The sequence below is a fragment of the Podarcis cretensis genome (genome assembly GCF_951804945.1).
Source record: "Podarcis cretensis genome assembly, chromosome: 1".
NCBI lineage: Eukaryota > Metazoa > Chordata > Lepidosauria > Squamata > Lacertidae > Podarcis > Podarcis cretensis.
The window spans coordinates 28475511-28499964 of NC_137170.1; the positions used below are offsets into that span (position 1 = coordinate 28475511).

General features: G+C 45.2%; 1 protein-coding gene across 1 annotated transcript in view; it reads right to left on the reverse strand.

Moving 5' to 3' along the window:
* Positions 1 to 575: 575 nt before the first annotated feature.
* TSHR (thyroid stimulating hormone receptor) overlaps positions 576 to 24454 on the reverse strand; it is a 61519-nt gene continuing 37640 nt past the window's right edge. Inside the window, exons 9-11 of the mRNA XM_079988958.1 lie at positions 23006 to 23083; positions 7018 to 7206; positions 576 to 5857 (exon numbers count right to left, since the gene is read on the reverse strand). Coding sequence (XP_079845084.1) covers positions 4462 to 5857; positions 7018 to 7206; positions 23006 to 23083 — 1663 coding nt within the window. The 3' untranslated portion in view covers positions 576 to 4461. The remainder of the gene's footprint in view (positions 5858 to 7017; positions 7207 to 23005; positions 23084 to 24454) is intronic.

Here is a 24454-nt window from a genome sequence, read left to right on the forward strand (position 1 = left end):
ATAAAGTTAGTAGATAAGATTATGAGAATGAGTGAATTATATGAAAAAAACAAATTTTGAATAAACATTGTTTTAAAGTTAGGTATGTAAGACCTAAAAGTATTCAAAGTCAGGGACAAAACATTGGAAATGCGCATAATAAGAATTGAAACAAGGTGATAAGTTGCTTGTTAAAGTTTTACAATTTGGAACGCAAGAGTGGGAGATGTGAGGAAGTCTAAAAGATGAAGAAAAGATGGGTACTACAAGATGTTAAATTTTATGTTTGTTCTTTTTTCTATTATTTGTTTATTCTGTCTTTTCTTTACTGTATTAACAAAACTTTTAATAATTTTTTTTTTTAAAAAAAGGAAATCCAACTACTGATCTTCTTGTATTTACTTACTTGTGCAGTCTTCTGAGTGCTAGTAAGTCTCCAGCATTCTTTTTCTAGAATTTCAAACTTGTCCATTCTTTGCACTGATTCTGGCCTTTTTCCTTTGGAATCTGGGTCTGCTGTTCTAGAACCAGTTTCTTTTCCAACTCTGCATTGACTGTCATTTTTCTCATGTAATCAAGTTGCTCACAATTGCTTACAATTTTCATTTCTTGCATCGTTTCCTGGTGAATTACATCCTTCTCATTTGAGTCATGCTGAAAAGCCTTTTTATACTGGGCAGCTTCTCTGGACAGGCAGTTCAGGTCACCGTCAGCCTGTGACCTCTCTAATTCAAGATGGTGGAACTTTTATTGAAGAGTTTTCAGGGCTGCCACTAGAGCTTGGCTGTTTGGTGTCTTTTGTGCTAGCTGTTGCCTCCTTTGATCGGATGTTAGCAAATGCTGAGTATATGTTATCCGGAGGCTGAAGAAATCTTCCAATCTAGCTATGCTTACTTCCTAGAGCATCATTCGCTTGGACCATCACATGTACTGAGCATTAGCATCCCATTATGTCCCCATGGTGACTCTGTTTAGGTGCTAATTCTTGTACAACTTCATCAGTAATGTAAGGCAGGCCAGAAAGCCCTGACACTTCTTAATTGGTTGATTTTAACTCGATGGCATTCTTTAAATAAATTGACAGGCATATTCCATTCCATGTTTGGACTATTTCCATTATAAATCTTCACATTTGATTTTGTTTTTAAATAGGTTTCAAACCTTGCATCAGATTTTAAAATGTGCAAGTAGCCTTTCCTGTGCAGGTTCTACTTTGTATTTACCAAAAAATCTTTAGCCCTGTGACACGGATGATCAGAAGGAAGGGGTGAGGAAGCAGAAATGTGATCTAGGTCACACAGCAAGAGTGAAGGGATGGCTGTTTGTGTGAGCAGTTTGCTTCTGTTCTTGTAGCTGTCTGCATCATAATCATAAGCAGTTGTTGGATGCAAAGGACTACACACACACACACACACACACCAATGTCCATGCCTTAGTGTGCAGCAAGGCCATAAGCACATGGATCATGTTTAATCTGTGTAGTACATGCATTCCTCAGAGAGGGAGTGGTGATGAAAGTGGCTGTGGTGGAACCCTTACTAAAGAAATCCACTCTTGAGCCTGGCAATATTTATGAGGATCACACTACCTGCATTTTTCCATACCGTAATCTAAGGTATTAATGCACATGGTTGTATCTCAGCTCCAGGGTTTTTTGAAAGAAACAGATTATATGGATCCATCCCAGTCTGGTTTTAGACCTTGTTTTGGAATGAAATCCAACTTGGTAGCCACAGTGCAGGGGTGTGGATCCTTCAGTCTGCATGCCATATTTGACCCATGATGCTGTCCACAGTCCCTGCCCCATGCTGGGCATCACATGTGACATCAAGCGTGGGGCAGGTAGAGACAAAACTGCATTGGCTGGGTGTCTGAGTTCTCTGTGGGGGAATCTATTGTGCAGCCGATCCCTGCAGAAAGCAGCTCTGCTAGCCTCTGCTTGCAAAGCCCCTTTACTTTGGCTCCCACATGCCTAAAAACCCAGCCAGATATCGGGTGCTTGGGAAAGGGACTTTGACAGGTGCGCAGGACAAACCATCTGTTGAGCCTTTGACATCGTAATGTTGCCAGGTGATTGGCAGGTGGAATGTGCCACCCACCTGTCAAAGTTGACCTACAGGGGTGGGGACAGATAAAGATCTGGGCTGCCAGGCCCAGAATTTCCCCACTGCTGTACTTGTGGATGAGCTGCATAAGGAGATGGACACAAAGAGTGCTATGTTGCTGTTTCTGCTGGATATCTCAGCCACTTTTGGTATTGTCTATCACGGGATTCTTCTGGGCCATCTGTTTGGGATGGGCTTATGTGATACTGCTCTCCTCAGTGGTTTTGTTTCTGCCTGGAAGGCTGAACCCAAAAGTTAATGCTGGGAGACTGCTGTTCTAAGCTGATGGGCTTGTTAGGATATTTCCGTTCCACCTTAAGAAGGGAGCAGGTTGTTGTGTCACAGCCTGCGTATTTCCTGTTCACAGGATGTTTCTGTTTTGTATATAGCTGTTGTTTCTCTCTCTGTGCCTGGACACGCAGGCAGGCAGTCATGTTTTTTCCTTTGTTCTGACCAACGCTGAATAAAGTTGTAAATAATGCTCTCCTGAGTGCATCTTTCATTGTGCAAACTCTGCAAAGGGCGTGCACCAGTCCTTAGAATGTGGAATACTGTTTCTGAGGCTTGTGTCGCTTATTGACTGATACTGCGTTTCTACGGGAGATCGATGGATCGTCTGGAGACGGCGTGGGGGCATGATGGCCTTTGTCTCCCTGGCAGTATCCCAACAGGGCTTTGGCCTGCGGGCAATGACAAGGCTCCATCTTGTCTCCTGTGTTTTTTAATATTTACATGAAACTACTGGGTAAGGTCATCTGAAGACTCAGGCCTCTGAGCTGCCACCAGTATGCAGATGACATCCAGCTCATTCCCCATTTTCCAGTTCCAGGGAAGCAGCAGAAGTGATAAACCAGGCAGTTCATGAGTGCGTACAGAAGGAGTTAAAAGGATGTAATTTAATCTAGACAAGATGGAGGCAACTATTTGTTGTGGACACTGGCGATCTAGGTGAAGTTGTTCATCCTGTCTTAGGTGGGGCTGGACTTCCTTTGAAGGAACAAGCTTTGGGGGCACTGGTTGGTTCATTGATTTCCCTGGATGCTCAGGTGGAAGCAGTTTCTTGCAGTGCCTTTTGTCAGCTTCACTGGATAAGCAATCTTATCTGGAGAAGCGGATTTGGCTTCAGTCATCTATGCTACAGGTGCTTGATAGTTTAAGTGCCCTTTCTTCCAGAAGAGCCAAGGATTACAATGAACTCTATGTGGGGCTGCATTTGATGATGGTTCAGAAGCGTCAATCGGTCCCAGAATGTAGCAGCCAGATGTTTTGTTCTGGTGCTTGCAGGCCAGCAAATAGAACGCCTATCTTAGGGCAACTCCATTGGTTGTCTGTGTCCCTCCAGGCTCAATTTGAAGCATTGGTTTTAGTCCTTGAAGACATAAATGGTTCAAGACCGGTTTAGTTTAAGGATCACCTGCTCCCCTATGGGCTTGTCTAGGAATAAAGATCAGCTTCAAGGGCCTTGGTGCTATTTTAGGAATATAGCTCAGAGCTGGAGCACATGCTTTGCTTGCACAAAGTTCTAGTTCAGTCCCTGGCATGGAACCCTGCCTTGCACTCTGGAGAGACGCTGCCAGTTAGTGATGGGAATATTGGGTTAGATCAGGGATCAGCAAACTTTTTCAGCAGGGGGCCGGTCCACTGTTCTTCAGACCTTGTGGGGGGCTGGACTATATTTTGAAGGGGAAAAAATGAACGAATTCCTTTGCCCCAGAAATAACCCAGAGCTGCATTTTAAATAAAAGGACACATTCTACTCATGTAAAAACATGCTGATTCCTGGACCGTCCGTGGTCCGGATTTAGAAGGCTATTGGGTTCCAGCCTCCGGGCCTTAGTTTGCCTACCCATGGGCTAGATGGACCAATAATCTGATTCAGTACAAGGCAGCTTCCTATGTTCCTAGGAGTGAGCACAAGAGACAAGCCCTTCTCTGTGAGAGTGTGACCTGTCTGGAATGCCCTCCTAATCAAAATCCATTGGGTTCCCTTTCTGTGTATTGTCTGCCAAGCATGAACGGTATTAATTTAAATGGGGTTTTAACCCCTAATTTTACTGTGACCCCTAATCTTATTGTCTCTTGTTTTGATGTGTAACATATTTTGCTCTTGCTGCTGCTAGGTTTGCATTTTGTTTTAAGTGCTGCTTTTAACTTGTTACTGCTGTTAGAAATGGCACTTGCATTCTTATTGATTATACGGTTTTTATGAAAATGTTGCATGCCCCTCTGGGTACTTTAGGTAGAAGAATGGGATATAAATAAATTATTATTATTTTACAGCAGTCAAGCAGCTGCATAATTGGACAGTAAATGGTACCGACCGTAGCGCAGGGTTAAGAAATTTACTATTACTGATCTGACAATTAGGCGATCCAGATTAAGCAAGGGTTCCCCGAGACTGCAGCAGTATTGCAGGATGGTAGTCTTCAGGTGAGCCATGAGGAAGGTTTGTGAGATTCTGGCCCATCCCCCTGTTGCCCTTCTGGCTGCAAGAGCCGCTGCTGTTCTTGGGGGAGACTGTTTGACCCCTGTAGACTTGAGCCTGGTGCTCGCATAATCCAAACTTGCTGAGCAAGATGAAGACATCCCTTCGGAAAGCTTTGGTAAAGATAGCATACAGGAACGGGTTGGCACAAGAGTTCAGAGGATAGAACAGGACCAGCAGGATTTTCGAGTTGCTGACTGTTATTAGAGGTTTGTTCATAATAGCAGATAAAGCATAGAATGAGATTGGTGCCACACATAAGAAGTCAGTAAAAATCAGCACAGCCATCCTTTTGGCAATGATGGTGTCTTTGTCTCCTGATTTGTACTGGGGATTCCGTACAGTGATGTAGATCTTTATGTAGCAGGCACAAATGACGATGAAAGCAATGATGTTCAGCATCAAAACAATGACGACGTAGGCTTGACCCAAGGGCGTTTCGGTATCCATGGGAAGGCAGATACTGACTTTGCCATAGCTGCTGACTCCAACCAGTGGTAAAAGGGCAAGAAGGAAACACACCAGCCAGCCACCCAACATGATAACAGAAGCATGCAAGAGGCGGATTTTCTTGTCCAAGCGCATCGCAAAGGTGATGGCATACCAGCGTTCCAGGGTGATTGCGGTCAAGGTGAAGACAGACAACTCACTAGCAAAGACAGTGAAGAAGCCCGCTGTGCTGCAGCCGGGCCCAGTCTGCCAGTCAATAGCATGGTTGTAGTATTCTGATCGAGTGTAAAGATCCACCGAAGCAATCAGGAGAAGGTATAATCCCATACAGAAATCAGCAAAGGCCAAGTTGCACATCAGGAATCGTGGGACGGTCAACTTGTAATGGCTGGTGAGGAGAATGAAGAGAACAAAAACATTGCCCACAATGGCTAGCAGGTTCACAAACCACACCACGACCCTTAGAAACTTGTAGCCCATGATGTCTTCGCAAGGGTTGAACTCATCAGGTCCTGGCGTGCAGCTGATGTCGTCTGTGCCCGCACAGATAATGTAGTCATAATGGCTGTCAAATGTTGGCATGCTCTCCTCTTGAGGGTTCTTGAGCTCCTGGCCAAACCCAACCTCTTTGTTGTCGTGCTCTTCAAGAAAGACAAAGTAATGAGAATTCCCACGAACATCTCTACTGAATTTGGAGTGCTCATCATACATGGCCTCCGTGAGGTCTGAATAATCTTCTGCGTAGTCTTGGTAAAAGGGGCCCCTGAAGGCAGTGGCAGATCTTCTCTTGCGGACGTTGTGAGTATTAGTATGGTTGCAGAACAGTGACTCCAGCAGTCTAAAAGGACAGAAGAGAAGAAGAATTGCCACCAAGGTATTTAGTTCATGTTGAGCCCAGCAACTGAGGTGATGGGAAGCTATTCATTGTAATCTAGGCATAAGAAATATATTATTCAAGGGATTTTGGACCCAAACTACTACCTGAGACCTTCTCTAAATATGACACATACATAATTGAATAACATTTCACATTAAACATGCTATTATGTATTATTTAATTTTCCTGCAATGGTGCTATACTATTATTCAATTACGTTTATTAAAAGGAATTTCCACAGTGTCTTCCTACAATAAGAAGTCTACAAGGCTACTTATATTAGACATTACAAATCAGTGGGTGGATGCATGGGTGGAAATCCTAATTCTAATAATTTTGAACTAGAGCCGGAATTCAGGATAAAACCCAACAAAACAAAACAAAAGCAATAAAGGAATACTGATGGTTTTTCTGTGGTGGCTCCCCACTTGTGGAATTGTCTCTCCTCAGGGAGACTCGCCTGGTGCCTTCATTACATATATTTCGGCGCCAGGCAAAAATACTCCGCTTCTCCCAAGTCCATGTCCAAAGTCCATTTCGGGGGCCTAATCCAGCCCCCGTGGCAGTATATGTCCTGGGGTAAAATTCTAAAAAAAGCTCAGCATCTTCAATCCTAAAAAAAAGCTCAATAACTCTTTGGTCAGCCCTCACACATGTTCACTTCATCAAATCTGGCCCTCTTTGAAAAAAGTTTGGACACCTCTGATCTTTGGCCTTTTAAACTGTGTGTGAGAAGGTTATTGTTTTTGTTTGTTATTACAGTATGTAATTTTTGTGTTTTTATATTGTAAACTGCCCTGTGATCTTTGGATGAAGGGCAGTATAGAAATTTAATTAATAATAGTATTAATAATAATTAAAAGCTAGGGTGAATAGAATGGATTTGGCCTGGCACCTAAATGATGATCAGCAGAGTGCAGAGTCCTTTGGAGAAGGAATTCCAGAGTTTGGGTGCCACCCCAGAAAAGGCCCTTTCTCCAGAAGTCACCTGCCTTATGAAAGTGGGGCACAGCTGAAGATGGACCTTGGAAAATGATCTCAGTTGCCTGGTATGTTCATTAGAAAGGAGACACCGTGGCCCCAGATGGTTTTAGAATTTAATTTAAATTGTTAAGACTTACCCCTTGGCTTTCTTCCAGTTCTTGAAAGCACAGCAGTGACTTTGGTATGACAGCTCAGCATTAGCAAGATAAGGAAAAGTCTGTATAGGGGGGAATTTCTTTAGGGCCCAGGTATTTTTAGCCATCAGTTCTTTAAGGTTTTCCAGTCCTCTTGCTGGAAGAGTGGTGATACCTGTCTGGGAGACATCGCTGAGGATATGCATAGAGAAAAATGAGGGGTAATAGATTAGATCATATTTTCTTTAAGTGCTTCATAACTCAAGGATGGCAGAAAAATCCACAGTCAAAATGAAACACAGAAGGCTCCTGATCTATCTTTGAGTGGGAATGCAACTCCACCCAAAACAAGCAATTGTTCTATCTTCCGGACGGTGTCCACCACCTACTCATAAAACCTCCATCTTCCCACCATTCAGACTCAGTTTATTGGCCCTCATCCAGTCTGCCACTGCATTCAGGCCCTCATCCAGGGCTTGCACAGCCTCTCCTGATTCAGATGTTATAGACAAATAGATTTATGTGCAACCGTTATAAGAAAAAACTGCTCCTTTTCCCTTTCCAAGAGCCCATATAGAGTCCTTAAGTGGGTTTACTACTGGCAGGAGAAAGTAACAGAGGCCAGCCAGGGTATACTGAGAAGCAAAGTGGCTAGTAAGCCTGATTTTTATTAAACTGTTGCAACAGGATCCCCACTCACCACATGCAGGAGGGAGGAGAACCCTGAACAATGGTACACATTATATAGGCTTTTGAAATTGCCCACCCTGCAGCCCAAGACCACCCCACTAAAACATCATGCATACATCACAGGAGGTGGTCTACAGCAGAAAGCCTGTCTGCCAGGATACCTGATAATGGTCACTGATTGCATTACCTGGGCAGCCTGGCCATTCTTTTGTGATGGTTAATACTTTAGTTCCTGATTCCAGGTCACAGGCTCACCCTATTCATACATAAATAAGCCCTTAAGACAGGATTTGTAAGCAAAGAAGACAATGGGGAGGCTTTCCCATTTCCTCTCTCCTTGCAGAGAAATATCTGAGGTGAATTTGGGAGAGTCAAAATGGCTTCAGGATTGCTCTCCTGTACTATTTCAGACACATGGTTTGTATGCTTATGTATGTGTTTACCTTGTATATTTATGAACATTTAATTTATATTTGAGACCTTAGAATTCTTATAACACCATCAACATATTGATGACAATGTGCTGCAAAACTCCTAATGACTGCCCCCAATGTTTACCTCTCTCTCTGGCTCCATCTACACTAGATATTTAAAGCAGCATCAAACCACTTTAGGCATGGCTTCCCCATAGACATCATGGGAACTATGGCTTGTTAAGTATGCTGAGAGTTAGCAGAAGGCCCCTTTTCTCCCTGGAGAGCTACAATTCCCAGAGTTTCCAGGGAAGAGGATTTGACTGTGAAACTACTCTGAGAAATATAGTCTCCCAGCAACTCTCGGGACTCTTAAAGAACTATGGTCTCCCAGATTCTTGGAGGGGAAGCCTTGACTGGTTTAAGTTGGGATGATACTTTAAAATGTATTGTGCAGATTCATTCATTCAAACTGTCAGTAGCTGCTTCTCACATTGGTCAAGCATTTGCCTCAGGACCCCAGTCTGAAAGAGAATTTGCGTGGACAGGCGGAGTCCCCAGATCCCGAGTGGTCCCCCCCGTCATGTGGAATAACAACTCTAGACAACGTGCTAGGGGATTAAATTGGCCACAACTTTATTAAATTTCAAATGTGGGTAGACCTTGGCTCAGGCATTGGGCGTTCTCCCTCCCTAGTCCCCAGCCGGGGACCTAGGGAGCATCAGGGTTATCCAGTGTGTGTGGGGGGGGGGGGGATGGGCCCGCTCTGGAGAACATATGTTCAAGCAGAGACAGCCACCCCCGTTACGCCGCCCAGGGGAGAGCAATGACGACCTTTCAGCGTACGGCCAAAGCCTCCCTTCAAAAACCCCTTTAACGGGGAACCCTGGTATCGCCGCCGCAAAGAGGAAGATGGACTAAATGATTCCCCCCAAGGCCTGATACCGCCAAAGTTGTGACGTTTTGCTACGGGAAAAGCGAAACCTGCCAATGCAGGGAAATTCCTTTCCGGCCCTTTAACAGCGACCTTATCGTAGCAGCGCCCGCATACCTGTGGAGACAGGTTAACCTGCAAAACCTATGAAGAAAAGTTAACTTGCAAAAGAAGACATTAACTGAGGGTGGGTAGGGTGGGAGAAGCTCTGGAGCCAAGTGAGGATTACCAATTAAGATCCACCCTCTATTGTGTGGGCAGGTAATCCCTCCCCCTACCTGGCCTGGTTTCCCTGGCAACGCTTCCCCCAGGTGGGATTGGACAACTCACTGGGGTAGGCGGGGACCTCCAGGTATCCCACCTGAGGGAAGGCAAAGTCTATGCTGATGGGGCCACTCCAGATCCAGGGCTGCACGCGTCCACGCAAAGGGCGCCCCCCGTTTTAAGTGGGGAGCGGTCATTCCCACTCTGTTGCTGACCATAAAGTGGTCATTCTTGAACAAAGGACCTTCAAGGGGAGACTCTAAGCTAAAGCTACAGAATTGCAGCTTCGTTAAGTTCAACTCCTGTACTTGGGACTTGTGTCAACAGAAAGGGTTTTATTTTAACTCATTGCAGGTGCTGGTTAGCTTATGAAGGCCAAATTCACACTGCTTTGTGAATTTAATGTAATTATCACAGTTTGTATCCCTGCTGCTACCCAATATAATTTCCCCTCTGATGTCTGCCTGAGTCTTGAAATCTAAGCATTCTTGAGGAGGGGTCATAGCTCAGGGAAGAGCATCTGCTTTGCATGCAGAAAGTCCCAGGTTCAAATCCCGGCCATCTCCAAGTAGGGCTGGGAGAGGATTCTAGTCTGAAATCCTGGAAAGCTGCTGCCAGTTAGTGTAGACAATATGGAGCTAAAAGGGCTTAGTATAAGTAAGGGGACGTGGGTGGCACTGCTTGCTGATCAGAAGGTTGGCGGTTTGAATCCCTGCAACGGGGTGAACTCCCATTGCTCTGTCCCAGCTCCTGTCAACCTAGCAGTTCGAAAGCATACCAGTGCAAGTAGATAAATAGGTACCGCTGGAGTGGGAAGGTAAACGGCTTCCACTCTGGCTTCCATCACTGTGTCCCATTGCGCCAGAAGCGGTTTAGTCATGCTGGTCGAATGATCCAGAAGCTGTCTGTGGACAACCACTGGCTCCCTCGGCCTGAAAGCGAGATGAGCGCCGCAACCCCAGAGTCCCCTTTGACTGGACCTAACCGTCCAGGGGTCCTTTACTTTACCTTAGTATAAGTAAGCGTTATATGTTCTCCTAGCAACAAAAATGACCATTGGATCTCTTACCTCAGTATGCTAATTAGAAAAATGCTACTTGGGTGTGGGTGAGGGGGGATAGAGAAGAAATATTTGTCAAAGTTTTCACTGAAAGTTTTTTTTTGAAACCTGGACTCTATTATTATTATTATTATTATTATTATTATTATTATTATTATTTATTTTTTATATCCCGCCCTCCCCAGCCGAAGCTGGGCTCAGAGCAGCTAACAACAATAAAAGTAATACAGTTTACATAAAAAGCAAATTTACCGTCAGTAATTTATTAACTCATCCCCTCTTTTCTCTTTCTGCAGCATTGTACATGAAGCACTTTCAACGCTTTGCTCAGTAGAATTCCAGTTTTATAGAATCATAGAACTGCAAGTTGGACGGTGTCCCAAGTGTCCTCTAGTCCAATCCCTTGCAATGCAGGCCTCTCAACTAAAGCATCCATGACAGATGGCCACCCAACTTCTGCTTAAAAACTTCTAATGAAAGAAGTCTATTCCATTGACAAACAGCTCTTACTGTCAGAAAGTCATTCCGGATGTTTAGTCGGAATCTCCTTCCTTGTAACTTGAAGCCATTTATTTGGGAAAATCCCTCTGGGACAGAAGGAAGTGAGCTTGCGCCATCTTCCATGTAAGAACCCTTTAGATATTTGAAGAGGGCTATCATATCTATTGGGACGCAGGTGGCGCTGTGGGTTAAAGCCTCAGCGCCTAGGGCTTGCCGATCGAAAGGTCGGCGGTTCAAATCCCTGCGGCGGGGTGCGCTCCCGCTGCTCGGTCCCAGCGCCTGCCAACCTAGCAGTTCGAAAGCACCTCCGGGTGCAAGTAGATAAATAGGGACCGCTTACCAGCGGGAAGGTAAACAGTGTTTCCGTGTGCAGCTCTGGCTCGCCAGATGCAGCTTTGTCACGCTGGCCACGTGACCCGGAAGTGTCTCCGGACAGCGCTGGCCCCTGGCCTCTTAAGTGAGATGGGCGCACAACCCCAGAGTCTGTCAAGACTGGCCCGTACGGGCAGGGGTACCTTTACCTTTTTATCATATCTATTCTCAGACTCCTCTTTCCCAGATTAAACATACCCAACTCCTTCAACTGTCCCTCATCAGGCTTAGTTTGTTGGCTTTAATAAACCAGTTTGTTTCATTTGTTTTTGAAATACCCATAAACACACACACAATTTGCATGGGGAAAGATATACAGCTAAAAATCAATAGCTCACCAATAGACTTAAAAGGTAGTCCAAATGTATACCGTGTTGAGTGCTCACTGAAAAAAGAAGAAGGTTCCATGTCCCTTTTGTGACCTGGTTACGGGGGTGGGGATCTAACCTTTGGGGTGGTCTGAGGAACATTATACCAAAATAAAATTTCCTTCAAAGTGCTTCTTGATTTAATGCTGAAAGGTTTTCTTGCCAATGAACTAAAGTATGTCTTGAAAAAACATGTCTTAAAAAATTGTGCATTAAAGTACCATAACCAACTTGGTGTAAAATCACTTACAAAGATGGAGAGCATCTAAGGGTGGGGGAATACAGAGGCCAAGCCATTAGCCACCACAAGGGATGTACGCAACTCCCAATAATGCAGTGACCACAAATGCAGTTCAAGAATGGTGCTCGTCATTCCAATTTGCCAGCACTTCACACAAGTGTCCATAGAAGAAATTGGACTCAACTTCTCCACAGGTTACTTAGACAAAAAGGTCACATCTCTGAGTAAGTTAGCAGTCTAGCACCACTTATTTGCGATGTTGCTGTGAGATGTTTCTAAAAGCTCCACTATAGAGAAACTACATTCTTGTCTTGGATCTCTGAGCATTCACAGAATGGGTAATATCATAGGGCATGACCCAATTTACCTCCAGTCCTTTCATACTCTTCACAATGATATTGCACCAGTCCTGGATTTAGGGCAGTGCAGGTGGTTCTCTTGGGGACGCAGGTGGCGCTGTGGGTTAAAGCCTCAGCGCCTAGGGCTTGCCGATCGAAAGGTCGGCGGTTCGAATCCCTGCGGCGGGGTGCGCTCCCGCTGCTCGGTCCCAGCGCCTGCCAACCTAGCATTTCGAAAGCACCTCCGGTTGCAAGTAGATAAATAGGGACCGCTTACCAGCGGGAAGGTAAACGGCGTTTCCGTGTGCGGCTCTGGCTCGCCAGAGCAGCGATGTCACGCTGGCCACGTGACCCGGAAGTGTCTCCGGACAGCGCTGGCCCCTGGCCTCTTAAGTGAGATGGGCGCACAACCCCAGAGTCTGTCAAGACTGGCCCGTACGGGCAGGGGTACCTTTACCTTTACCTTTTAGGTGGTTCTCTTGCACAGCGCGGTGAGTTAAAGGGGCACAAAATTGAGAAGATCCATTTGGGGGCACCAAATTTTGGCCTTGCACAGGGGTGCCATATTACGAAAGATTTCCAAAGTCTGCCCCTGATTGCACTTGGGTGAAGAATGATGAAAACATATGGCTCTCAAGCTTTTCCTTCCTCTATGATTAGTGCTTGCTATACCAGGGCTTCTGTAGCCCTCTGGATACCCAGGTTAATTAGTGGTTTAGGATCAGAAATATGCTAGCCACAGCACAAAGCACAGGTAATATTTATTCCCTGTGCAGGGAAGGTCACACCTGAAGGACTGATAATGTCTATGGCATCCGTACGAAAGTTAAGAAGAACCTACTAGTTCAGGCCAATGGCTCATTTGGTCCAGCACCACGTTGCCAACCAGATACCTTATGGGAAGCTCGAATGTAGGACCTGAGCACAACGGCACTCTCCTCACATGAGATTTCCAGCAACTGGTATGCAGAGGCATATTGCCTCTGGCAAAGGTAAAGGACCCCTGAATGGTTAAGTCCAGTCAAAGGCTACAATGGGGTGCAGTGCTCATCTCGCTTCACGCCGAGCGAGCTAAAAGGAAGACACATTTGGCAAACCCTCACCATGATCAAATCCCTCCTGGAAACCTATGTCCCCACTGTGGAAGAATGTGTGGATCCAGAACTGGCCTCCACAGCCACTTACGGACTCACTGCCAAGACTGTTCATGGAAGATAATCTTACACAGCTACGATTGATCGCCAAAGAAGAAAGGAAAGAAGACAGTCTCTGACAGGGGAATGTGTAACTCTGATCTTGTTCCACCTTCACTACTTACCCATTTGTCTCCTGCTTCAGTTGCAAGTGAAAGTTTGGACCTTAAAAGCCCTAAATGATATTGGATAAAGAACCACCTGCTCCCATATCAGCCTGCCTTGGCCTTAAGATGTGCCTTAGAAGCCTTGCACTCTGGGAGTGAAACTACAGCTCCAAGAATTCTTGTGGGGAGCCATGGACTGTCTGAAGTGGTATCGCAGTGCTTTAACTGAATGTGGCCTCTGTCAGGTAGATGATGAGGTTCTTTCTCATGCCATCTCCATCACTTTTGGGGACTTGCCAGTGTGGAAAGCAACTGTGTAACTCACCTGAATGGCACAGTTCCTCTCTACAGGCATTACTTATATTGGTGTGTGAGCCAGCTATGGAGTAAATGCTCCATGTTATTATGGCAACTAAAAGCTACTAGATAATATGACATTAGGTAAAAGGTAAAGGTACCCCTGCCCGTACGGGCCAGTCTTGACAGACTCTAGGGTTGTGCGCTCATCTCACTCTAGAGGCCGGGAGCCAGCGCTGTCCGCAGACACCTCCGGGTCACGTGGCCAGCGTGACGAAGCTGCTCTGGCAAGCCAGCACCAGCGCCGCACACGGAAACACCGTTTACCTTCCCGCTGGTAAGCGATCCCTATTTATCTACTTGCACCCGGGGGTGCTTTCGAACTGCTAGGTTGGCAGGCGCTGGGACCGAGCGATGGGAGCGCACCCCGCCGTGGGGATTCGAACCGCCGACCATGCGATCGGCAAGTCCTAGGCGCTGAGGTTTTACCCACAGCGCCACCCGCGTCCCTCAAAATATGACATTAATATCCTGCTAAATCCAGTGTGGAGTGCCTCTCGGAAGCTCTGTAACAGAACTAAAAAAATACCACTGCAAGATTCTTCAGGGTTCAGAAGGACCCAAAGTTCTCACGTCACTTTTCTTAAGGTGCTTCCATACAAGAGCCAGTAAAAGAATAACCCTGCTAGGATTAATCAGATGAGCAAACCAGGTGATGTAATATTAAAAAGGATGCTTTCTCAAGTATCTTTTACAAAGGCTGCAAGGCTGGCTCTAGGGACGCCAGGTGTCAAGCAGAATTCAATATGGGACTTCAGAAATTCCTTTTCAGTTCCATGATTTCATGGTGGTGGAATGTGAGGGGGTGCAACTTCTAGCGTTTTAGCTTTCATTATATACACGCCCCCCGCCCCCCCCCCCCCCCCGCATGCAGGCATTTCTTTTGGAAACATTGGGTCAGCCCCGGACCTACGTTTTGGGGGCCTTGAAGTTTGAATGGTCATGGGGGTCCCTTCGCAGCCCACAATGGGAGCTGGGTAGCCACTGTTATCTTCTTCAGTGGGGTTGTTCCGTGACAGATCAGCATATCTTTATAACATCTGTGCTTGGTGTTGTTGTTGTTTAGTCGTTTAGTTGTGTCCGATTCTTTGTGACCCCATGGACCAGAACACGCCAGGCACTTCCATCTTCCACTGCCTCTCACAGTTTGGTCAAACTCATGCTGGTAGCTTCGAGAACACTATCCAACCATCTCATCCTCTGTCGTCCCCTTCTCCTTGTGCCCTCCATCTTTCCCAGCATCAGGGTCTTTTCCAGGGAGTCTTCTCTTCTCATGAGGCGGCCAAAGTATTGGAGCCTCAGCTTCAGGATCTGTCCTTCCAGTGAGCACTCAGGGCTGATTTCCTGAAGAATGGAGAGGTTTGATCTTCTTGCAGTCCATGGGACTCTCAAGAGTCTCCTCCAGCACCATAATTCAAAAGCATCAATTCTTCGGCGATCAGCCTTCTTTATGGTCCAGCTCTCACTTCCATACATCAATACTGGGAAAACCATAGCTTTAACTATACGGACCTTTGTTGGCAAGGTGATGTCTCTTATATATGTCTCATACATCTGTGCTACTGACTGTCAAATTTTGGGATTGCTGAAATGTATACAACAAATAATTAATCAATTTGAGGTATGCCACTCAAAGTGGGTCTACGAGACTCAAAATTTTCAAGCAATTTGTGAACTAAAGTTGCTTCTGGGGCTCCTCCTGGATTGGGGGACATGAAACTTAAACTTCATTAATTTCATAGTAGATCTGCCCCTGGATATGCACTCACTCCTTGCCCACCTGCGTTGGGGCACTTGGTTGTGCCCCCTCAAAGTTTCATTTGGTTAATATCTGTTTGATAGTAAGTTCTGGCAGTCATAATGCTCTAGAAGGTAACAGCATTTGAATTATGTGAACCACGATTACTGATGGGTGATTTAATTAGAGCTCTTACTGGTAATCAAAAATATATTCTCTCTCTCTCTCTCTTATCTGTATAGATTTAGAGTACACTGACAGTGAAATCCTATACATGTTTACTCAGAAGTAAGCCCCAGTGAGTTCAATGGGACTTATTCACAAGTGTGTAAAGGATCACAGCCCAAAAATATAATCTTCATGGGGGGAAACCAAGAAACCCCAAGCAGGATTTCTGGATGTGAAGAAAGTAAAAGTAAATAAAACTGATTGTAAGTTTAAAAAGAACAATGACATGTGACTATATAATTAAGAAGAAACAAACATCAAACTCAAAATCAAATTTATAAAGACTTAGGTTTAATAAAACAGATTAGAATTCAATTCCCCCTTTTTTGCCGCAGAGTTTTCATCTGGTTTACATTATTTTTATTTTTCTGCACAACCTTGGCCGTAACAATTTTCACAAATTCTGAAGTTCAGCCAGTATAAAAACAGAGATTATTAAATAATCTCTGAACTCTTCTACTGTGTTATTGAATCTACTTATTTAAGCAACTGATGCCCTACATAACTTGGTGATGTAATTTTTATTATTTTGTTTTTGTCCTTTCACTATTCCCTAACACACTACGCTCAATTTTGCTACATACAACGTCTGACTTGGATTCAAATATGCCCTCCTGTTTATGGAAGGAAGTCAATCCCATAAAAGACCATGAGGGAGGTGACTTTGGTTGAGTCCCCATTTCCGTTCCTGCACCCTATAAAAGCTGCCCCAGAGAGTTGGGAGCAATGGTTCTGACCTTTTTCCAGTGGGGTAGAACTCCATCCATGGGGGAGTTATACTATATTTAAAGGTAAACATTTTCTTAGGGCAATCTTGGAAGACACAAGCAGTGAAATATATAAAAACTACAATCCACTACAACACAGCATAAATGTAACACTCCAAATAAAATATCAGTAATATACTGTTGCTGACATTTTGATGCACATTTCTGCACTCTTTTGCACGTCCTAGTTTGCCTGTTTATTTTTTTATTTTGCATCCTATCAAACTCCATCCAGTGGTGTGGATGGAAAAACGGAAATGTGTGTTAATATTGCCAAAAGCATGCACAGAAAATTTGGATCGGAGCGTTTGTGATATAAGGTCCTCATTGGGAAGCACCCAATGCAGTTTCTTCACTTATTCCATTTATGTGTGTGTGTGTGTGTTTTAGATTGTGAGCTCAGACTTTGGGCAGGGCATGCTCGTTTTAACTTTGTATTACTTTTGTATAGCATCTAGTGTATTTCAGGAACTTTTATCAAATAACAATAAATTAAAAGACCTTACAGCGACGCCATGCTTACATTGTGTTTGAGAAAGAGGGAATGCCTCTTTGAAGATGCAGCCTGAAGGTTTTCTAAAAATTCATGAATAGGGTAAATACTGCGGGAGGAATTCATGCTAAGGTGATCATTCCAGGGCTTCTGCTACAACAACAATTGTACCCTGCCCATCTGACTGGGTGGCCCCAGCCACTCTGAGCAGCTGCAGGGACTCATTAGTTGAGGGGAAATATACATACATACATAAATTTAAAAATCCAGAAAGGGGGAAAAATGAGGACAGAAATTGCATTCCTCCCACCTTTCTATGCTGTTTCCTGATGCCAGGCAGGACTTTGGATAGACCAGGGGTCAGCATACTTTTTCAGCAGGGGGCCAGTCCACTGTCCCTCAGACCTTGTGGGGGGGCGGGGCTATATTTTGGAAAAAAATATGAACGAATTCCTATGCCCCACAAATAACCCAGAGATGCATTTTAAATAAAAGTGCACATTCTACTCATGTAAAAACACACTGATTCCCGGACCATCCGCAGGCCGGATTGAGAAGGCGATTGGGCCAGATCCGGCCCCCGGGCCTTAGTTTGCCTACCCATGGGATAGACTATATTTTTCTGTGTATAAGACAATGGTTTTTTTGCTAATTTTTTAAAGTCAAAAATGGAGGGTCGACTTAAACACAGATGGTGAATGCACAGGGGTTCAGGCTCAGGCTCGGGTCTGGGGCTGGGCTCTGGCAGCCTAGGCGTGGGCTTGGGCTCTTGAAATATGGCAACCCTAACCCTAAGAAAGCTCAACAACTTTGGCCAACTTCCATCAAAAAAGCTCGTGCGACCTCCCCCCCCACCCCCCAAAAAACTCAAAGTTGTTCTGTTTGATGTTTAAAATATTGATTTCTTAATTTTGGCTTCAAAAGACTAGGGGTCCTCTTATACATGGAAAAACACAGTAAGTACATAATGACCGCTCCCCGCTTAAAACGGGGGGCGCCCTTTGCGTGGACCCGTGCAGCCCCGGGATCTGGAGCGGCTCCATCAGCATAGGCTTGGCTTTGCCTTCCCTCAGGTGGGACACCTGGAGGTCTCCGCCTACCTCAGTCAGTTGTCCAATCCCACCTGGGGGAAGCGTTGCCAAGGAGACCAGGTCAGGAAGGGGAGTTAATGTCTTATTTTTCAGGTTAACTTTCCTTCACAGGTTTTGCAGGTTGACTTTTCTTCACAGGTATGCGGGCGCTGCTACGTTAAGGTCGCTGTTAAAGGGCCAGAAAGGAATTTCCCTGCATTGGCAGGTTTCGCCTTTCCCATAGCAAAACGTCACAACTTTGGCGGTATCAGGCCTTGGGCGGAATTCCTCTTTGCGGCGGCGATACCAGGGTTCCCCGTTAAAGGGGTTTCTGAAGGGAGGCTTTGACCGTACGCCGAAAGATCGTCATTGCTCTCCCCTGTGGCGGCGGCGTAACAGGGGCGGCTATCTCTGCTTGAACATATGTTCTCCAGAGCCGGCCCATTTCCCCCCCCCACACACACACACTGGATAACCCTGATGCTCTCTAGGTCCCCGGCTGGGGACTGGGGAGGGAGAACACCCAATGCCTGAGCCAAGGTCTACCCACATTTGAAATTTAATAAAGTTGTGGCCAATTTAATCCCATAGCACGTTGTCTTGAGTCGTTATTCCACATGACGGGGGGGGGGGGACCGCGCGGGATCTGGGGACTCCCCCTGTCCACACAAAAGAGCCTGCTAGATCAGGCCTAAAGCCCACCTAGTCCAGCATCCTAGACTTGCAATGACCAGTCAGATGCCCATGAGATGCCCCAAAGAAGGACTTCAGCTTATCTCAGATCCTCCAATGTCAGAGGTCCCCCAGAGCTTTGTCAATGCTGCAGCCCCCTAACACTTCTATGAAGAAACCATAATAAAGTATAATAACCATGGCCATGAACGGCTGTTTGCTTTCATTCTTAATGCCAAGCAGGGGGCGGGGGGGGGGGGGAGGATTTCAAATGGACTGCACATTTAAAGTTTTGCCAGCTTTCATATTTTGAAGTTTGGTACTCTGTGTTTTCCTTGCAAAAGCCAATCTAGCTGGTGCTGAAGCAACTTAATAACACAAAGCAGATTGTCAAGAAACCATTTTGGTATGAATATATTTTCATAAATGCCTATCTACGATCTCAATGTATTGGATGCTAGAAACGAATTCATTGCAGCATTCCCTATTTCGGCCAACAACACCTGAAAACAATTACATGTTGCAGCTTTGGAAAAGAGTCGGCATGGTGTGCGGCTTTGAAAGCCGCTTTAGGAACACCAGCCACCTGCAAAATAATCGCCCGCACCAGCACTGCGCTGACCTTAGAAAAAAAAAATCAATAAAAAAACGTAGATAATGAACACATAACTGTAAATTAACCACTAAGCAGCACGTATTTAATCAATGCCAATGAAGAAGATAACATCCCAACATGTTAAGATGCCTTATACTTTCTCACCCTGTTACCTAAAGTTGTTTTCCAGATCAGGGATTGGATCTGGAAGGTGCTGCATGGCAAACACATCTTGTATTGAGTGCTGGTCCCTCAGACAAGTTCAGTAGGTCAGTTTATGAATGACACTGAAGAGCAATGCAGACTTTATCTTATCTCTCCCAGTGGAGGCTGGTTCATTTGGGCAAATGGGGCATGGCCCCGCCAACCTCAGTCTGTTGGTCTCCCTGCCTTCCACCCTACCAATTCTAACAGCCACCACTGATCACTTCTTATGTTAAGCCAGATGAGGTGTCCTTGTGCAAACATAAGGTAAAGGTAAAGGGACCCCTGACCATTAGGTCCAGTTGTGACCGACTCTGGGGTTGCGGCGCTCATCTCGCTTTACTGGCCGAGGGAGCCAGCGTACAGCTTCCGGGTCATGTGGCCAGCAGGACTAAGCCACTTCTGGCGAACCAGAGCAGCACACAGAAACGCCGTTTACCGTAGCGGTACCTATTTATCTACTTGCACTATGACGTGCTTTTGAACTGCTAGGTTGGCAGGAGCAGGGACCAAGCAACGGGAGCTCACCCCGTCGCGGGGATTCGAACCGCCGACCTTCTGATCGGCAAGTCCTAGGCTCTGTGGTTTAACCCACAGCACCAACCGCATCATGCTTAGGACTAAAATGGGGGAAGTTGCATTCCCACTGAAAGTCGAGACCTCAGATTTTTTGTGGAAATAGCAGGGGGTCAAAATAACTCACTCTGCGCCTTCTTCCCCAAATCCCTAAAACTGGCCCAGACATATCCTTAGCAGCAGAGGGAAGTGCATAGGCACAAGGCCTGGGAACACAGAGGAGAGGCCATTGGAATCGGCTGAGTGGAAAGTGTCTAGAGCTAACTTTCTGCTTGGCGAACCCAACAAGATGCCTGGTGGTTGACTCAGGGTCCTCTCACCGTCCAGTTTCCTGGGGAAAAATTATTTTGGCAGCAAAAGAGGCCTGTTCCTTTGTCCCCATAGCAAGGGAGAGTGCGAATGGCAGTGTGGCGGGCAATGAGATCAAAATTCTACCCTCTCTCCTCCCCATTTGGATTTGGGTCCGAAAGACCAAGCCAAAGTATGGAAGCATGGAGAACAAGTGGTAAACAAACACAATTTGTGACACTGCACAACATCATTGCTTATCACAGAGCCTGTCCGCTAAGGCCTTAGATTGTGTTTTCCCAGCTTTGTGGAACATGAGATGACCTGAGACAGATTTAGGTCTGATCTTAAACCAGGAGGTCTGAATACAGCAAAATATACAGTAAAGTGATTTTAACACAGCAAGATATACAGCAAAGATAGAGTAAGACTGTTTAAAATAAATGCCTTTAATCCTATTAAATATGTCATGATCTGATTAGCAGAAAGGGTCCGTGGGTCAGAATAGGTCTGTGATACTCATTATACCTTGTTTTTCCATAATTCTCACAGCCAACCTCAGGATGAAAGTGAAGCCTCCTCAGGGAAGGGAAGGCTCAGGAGTTGGCAAATCGCTAACTCCAAACTCTCTCCGTTTATTTTTAACATTGGATGAAATGTTTCCCTTGTGCCCAAAGAGTTAATATTTTGGTTGAATTTGGAACAGTGCATGCTACAAAAGGTGATCAAATCATGAACCTCATTTTGTTTTTGCTCAACTTGTCCAGAACTTGAGCTCTTTTGTTTGGAACTTAGGCAGCTGTGCTGGCTGACACAGTTGGTAGATTATGCCGATTGGGCCTCTGAATCCTAGCCAAGATCTCATTATGCGAAGAGCAGCAAGTGCGTAATCATTTCTCTGAGGCTGGAAGAGAACTGTGGACCAGGTCCCTTCTGCTGCGTTTCTTGCTTATTTCTGAGGATGGAGCATGGTGACCGAAAAACACAGCAACGTAATCAATGGCACTTGTCTCAGCTACAGAAAGAGGGGTGGCGTAAGGCCCACAGGTCACTAGCAGAGCAACTGTTTTGCATGCAGGAGACCCCAGGTTAAATTCCCAGCACCTCCTGGTAGGGCTGGGAATGTCCCTTTTGAAATCCTGGACAGCCACTGCCAGCCGGACAATACTCACCTGGGGGGTACCAGTCTGACTTGGTAAAAGGCAACTTCCTGTGTTCCCATGAACTTGCATTAATGCACAACCTCTGGGACAACTGTTTGGAAGGCAGCTCTCAAAGTGTGCAAGTCTGCCCTTATCAAGGCAAACACTGGTTTCACATCTTCTATAACAGGGGTGTGCTTTTTGGACTCCAACTCCCATCAACCTTACTCAGGTTGGCCAATGGTTAGGGATGATGGAGACCCGCTGATTATTTGCATGTGAACACTGGGAATACATGTAAAGGGTCAAGCCCCTCTTTTTTTTTGGGGGGGGGGATATAAAACACTACAGGTAGGGCTTACCTGAATACAATGCTATCAGACCAAAAGCTTGGTGAAAAGAAAAGTCTTAACAGAGCGTCAAAAAGCCAACAGAGGGATGTGTTGTGGAAAGGTGGATGATTGGGTAGCCTCTGTTCTTGTTTTTTATTATGTGTTTTTTATATTGTGCTTTTATGTTGTGAACAGCCGAGATCTATGGGTATAGGGCGGTATATGCATCATCATCATCATCATCATCATCATCATCACCAGGCTTCTTGAGGCAAGCAGTTATACAAAGCAGGGTCAAAACCAAAAAGACTATATCCTGTACCATATTCCAGCTAAACCAACTTTCAGTATCAGTAGGGCACGAAGTACAGCCTCAGATTAGAACAGGCAGGCTGGCTTATGAGTTTGGCACTATCATCACTAGCGAAATGTCAGGGACTGTTGGGAAGCTGACGAGTATGCTCCAGGGGAAGGAGGGATGAAGTCTGACACGGGAGACGAGACCAGTGATTTGTGGGGAACTGTACCGGCCAGGAGGCAAGAATCGTAGGCAGGGGAAGTGTCAAAGATAGAGGGTGGAGCACAGGATGTGTTGGAATAAGAGGAAAAGAGGCAAGTCAGGCAAGTGAAGGGCCAGATGCTTCCCCACCTTCTCCTGCCCTACTGTCTCCCAGAACCAGGAGGGGATTGAAAAGGGATGAGCAGAAGAAACTCTTATGCCGGCGTAGCCTCTGCTTGCATGCGCGAAGCTCGTTGGAGCAAGTACATAAACTGGTGGAGCAGAAGCGGTCCCCTGGAGCAGCAACTGCTCCATTGAGTGCGGATCTGGGAATAGATGGTTGCGCAAGAGTATCCAGAGCTGTAGAAGCGATTGTTGAGTGTTATCTTTGACAATCAAGAGTTATCTATCTGCTGTGCTTGTTCTTTTGGCTGTGAAGTGCCCTTGACACAAAAGACACATTATGTGAAACAACCATCAGAGGATGCTTAGAGTACCATTAAATAACAATACTGTAATTTCAAGGTATCTCTCCTTGCTCTTACTCACAGTAGGCTTGGACCGCTCTGCACACCCAAAAAAGCTTCTTCATCAATAACTCTCAGATATTTGTTCTTATTCAGATACCTGCAAGGGGAAAGATAGGACCAATAATTAGCTGATAGCTTATATTTTAACAGATTTAATTGTATGGGAATAGTAAAAAGTAAAAAAGTCAGACTGGGAAGCTAGATCAGCTGTTGCTGAATATCAGGCCCACTTTCTTCATCAAGGGGCTTCTAACAGAACATCCACTGAAACCTACAGACAGGATTTCCCTAAGGAGTCTCACCAGCAGCTACCTCGCTTTGCCCCCCAAAATTGGTTGGGGTGTGTGTGTCAGGATAACTCCCAGAACAGTGATCAGAAGGAGGGGAGGGGAGATCGTTCCATCCAGCAAGCTAAAATGCTGATACAGACAGAATGTTCATTTCCCTTCCTCCCAAAGGAGCCCAGGGTAGGAAACAACAAGTGGTAAAACAATAAAAAACCGTATTAAATTTATTTTCCAGAAAATATTCAGACTAGAAAAATCAAATTAAAATGCTTGTTGAAGGAGCAATGTCTTCAATAGGCATTGATTCTAATATTCAAGGAACCAGTGTCCTGAGGTATCTCAAGAAACGACAACCCAGGGGAGCAAGCAAAGCATCCAGATGCTCAAGTCCTCACTCCCAGGGAAGATCTTCCCCAGTCCTTCCAGTGCTGCAGAAATAAAATGAATGTATAATCTGTCAATCAAGGTGAGAAACTTGTGGTACCTGAGCTCTCTTTTTGATATGTAGAAATGGCATGGCAATGGACACCAGTGAACAGGATTATGAGATCCCTGATCAACCATAAAAATTAGTTCCACTTGTACTGAGCGCTTAGGAAAACTGCATATAATATAATAACGTGCATCCTAATGTGTATACAATGTGCAAGAAATGTTCGCATTTTTAGTAGAACGGTGGGGGCGGGGGTGCTTTTTATTGTGATTAAGGAAAGAGATGAGAACTGGGGGGGGGGGGGAGTCAATGTAGATAAGGGCAACAAGATGTTAAGAAAATCTGGACTCTATCTGGAAGCACCCAAAGTTCTTCATATATAAAATTGCAGTGGCATTGCTTTTTTCTGTGGCTTTATGGATTTTAAAATTTCCAATAATACAAAAACTGGAGTGTGCTTGAAGTTAGTAAGCGCCTTAGAAAGATTAAATGTGGTGCTGTGTTGTTGTTTTTTTGGTTGTTTTTTTTAAACCACACACACAAGCAAACGAACAAACAGCCCTTGCAAATTAAAAACATTAAACAAAAGACATTAGACAACTGACGTATGGATGGGAAGTTTGGTGTGCTAGAATGAAGTATGAGAAGACTCTTGTGCCTTGAATACTAAAAATCAATGGAAGATGAATAACTGTTGTTGTTGTTTTTACAAGTCTTTTCTCTGATATTTAGGACTTCGTTGGAAAAC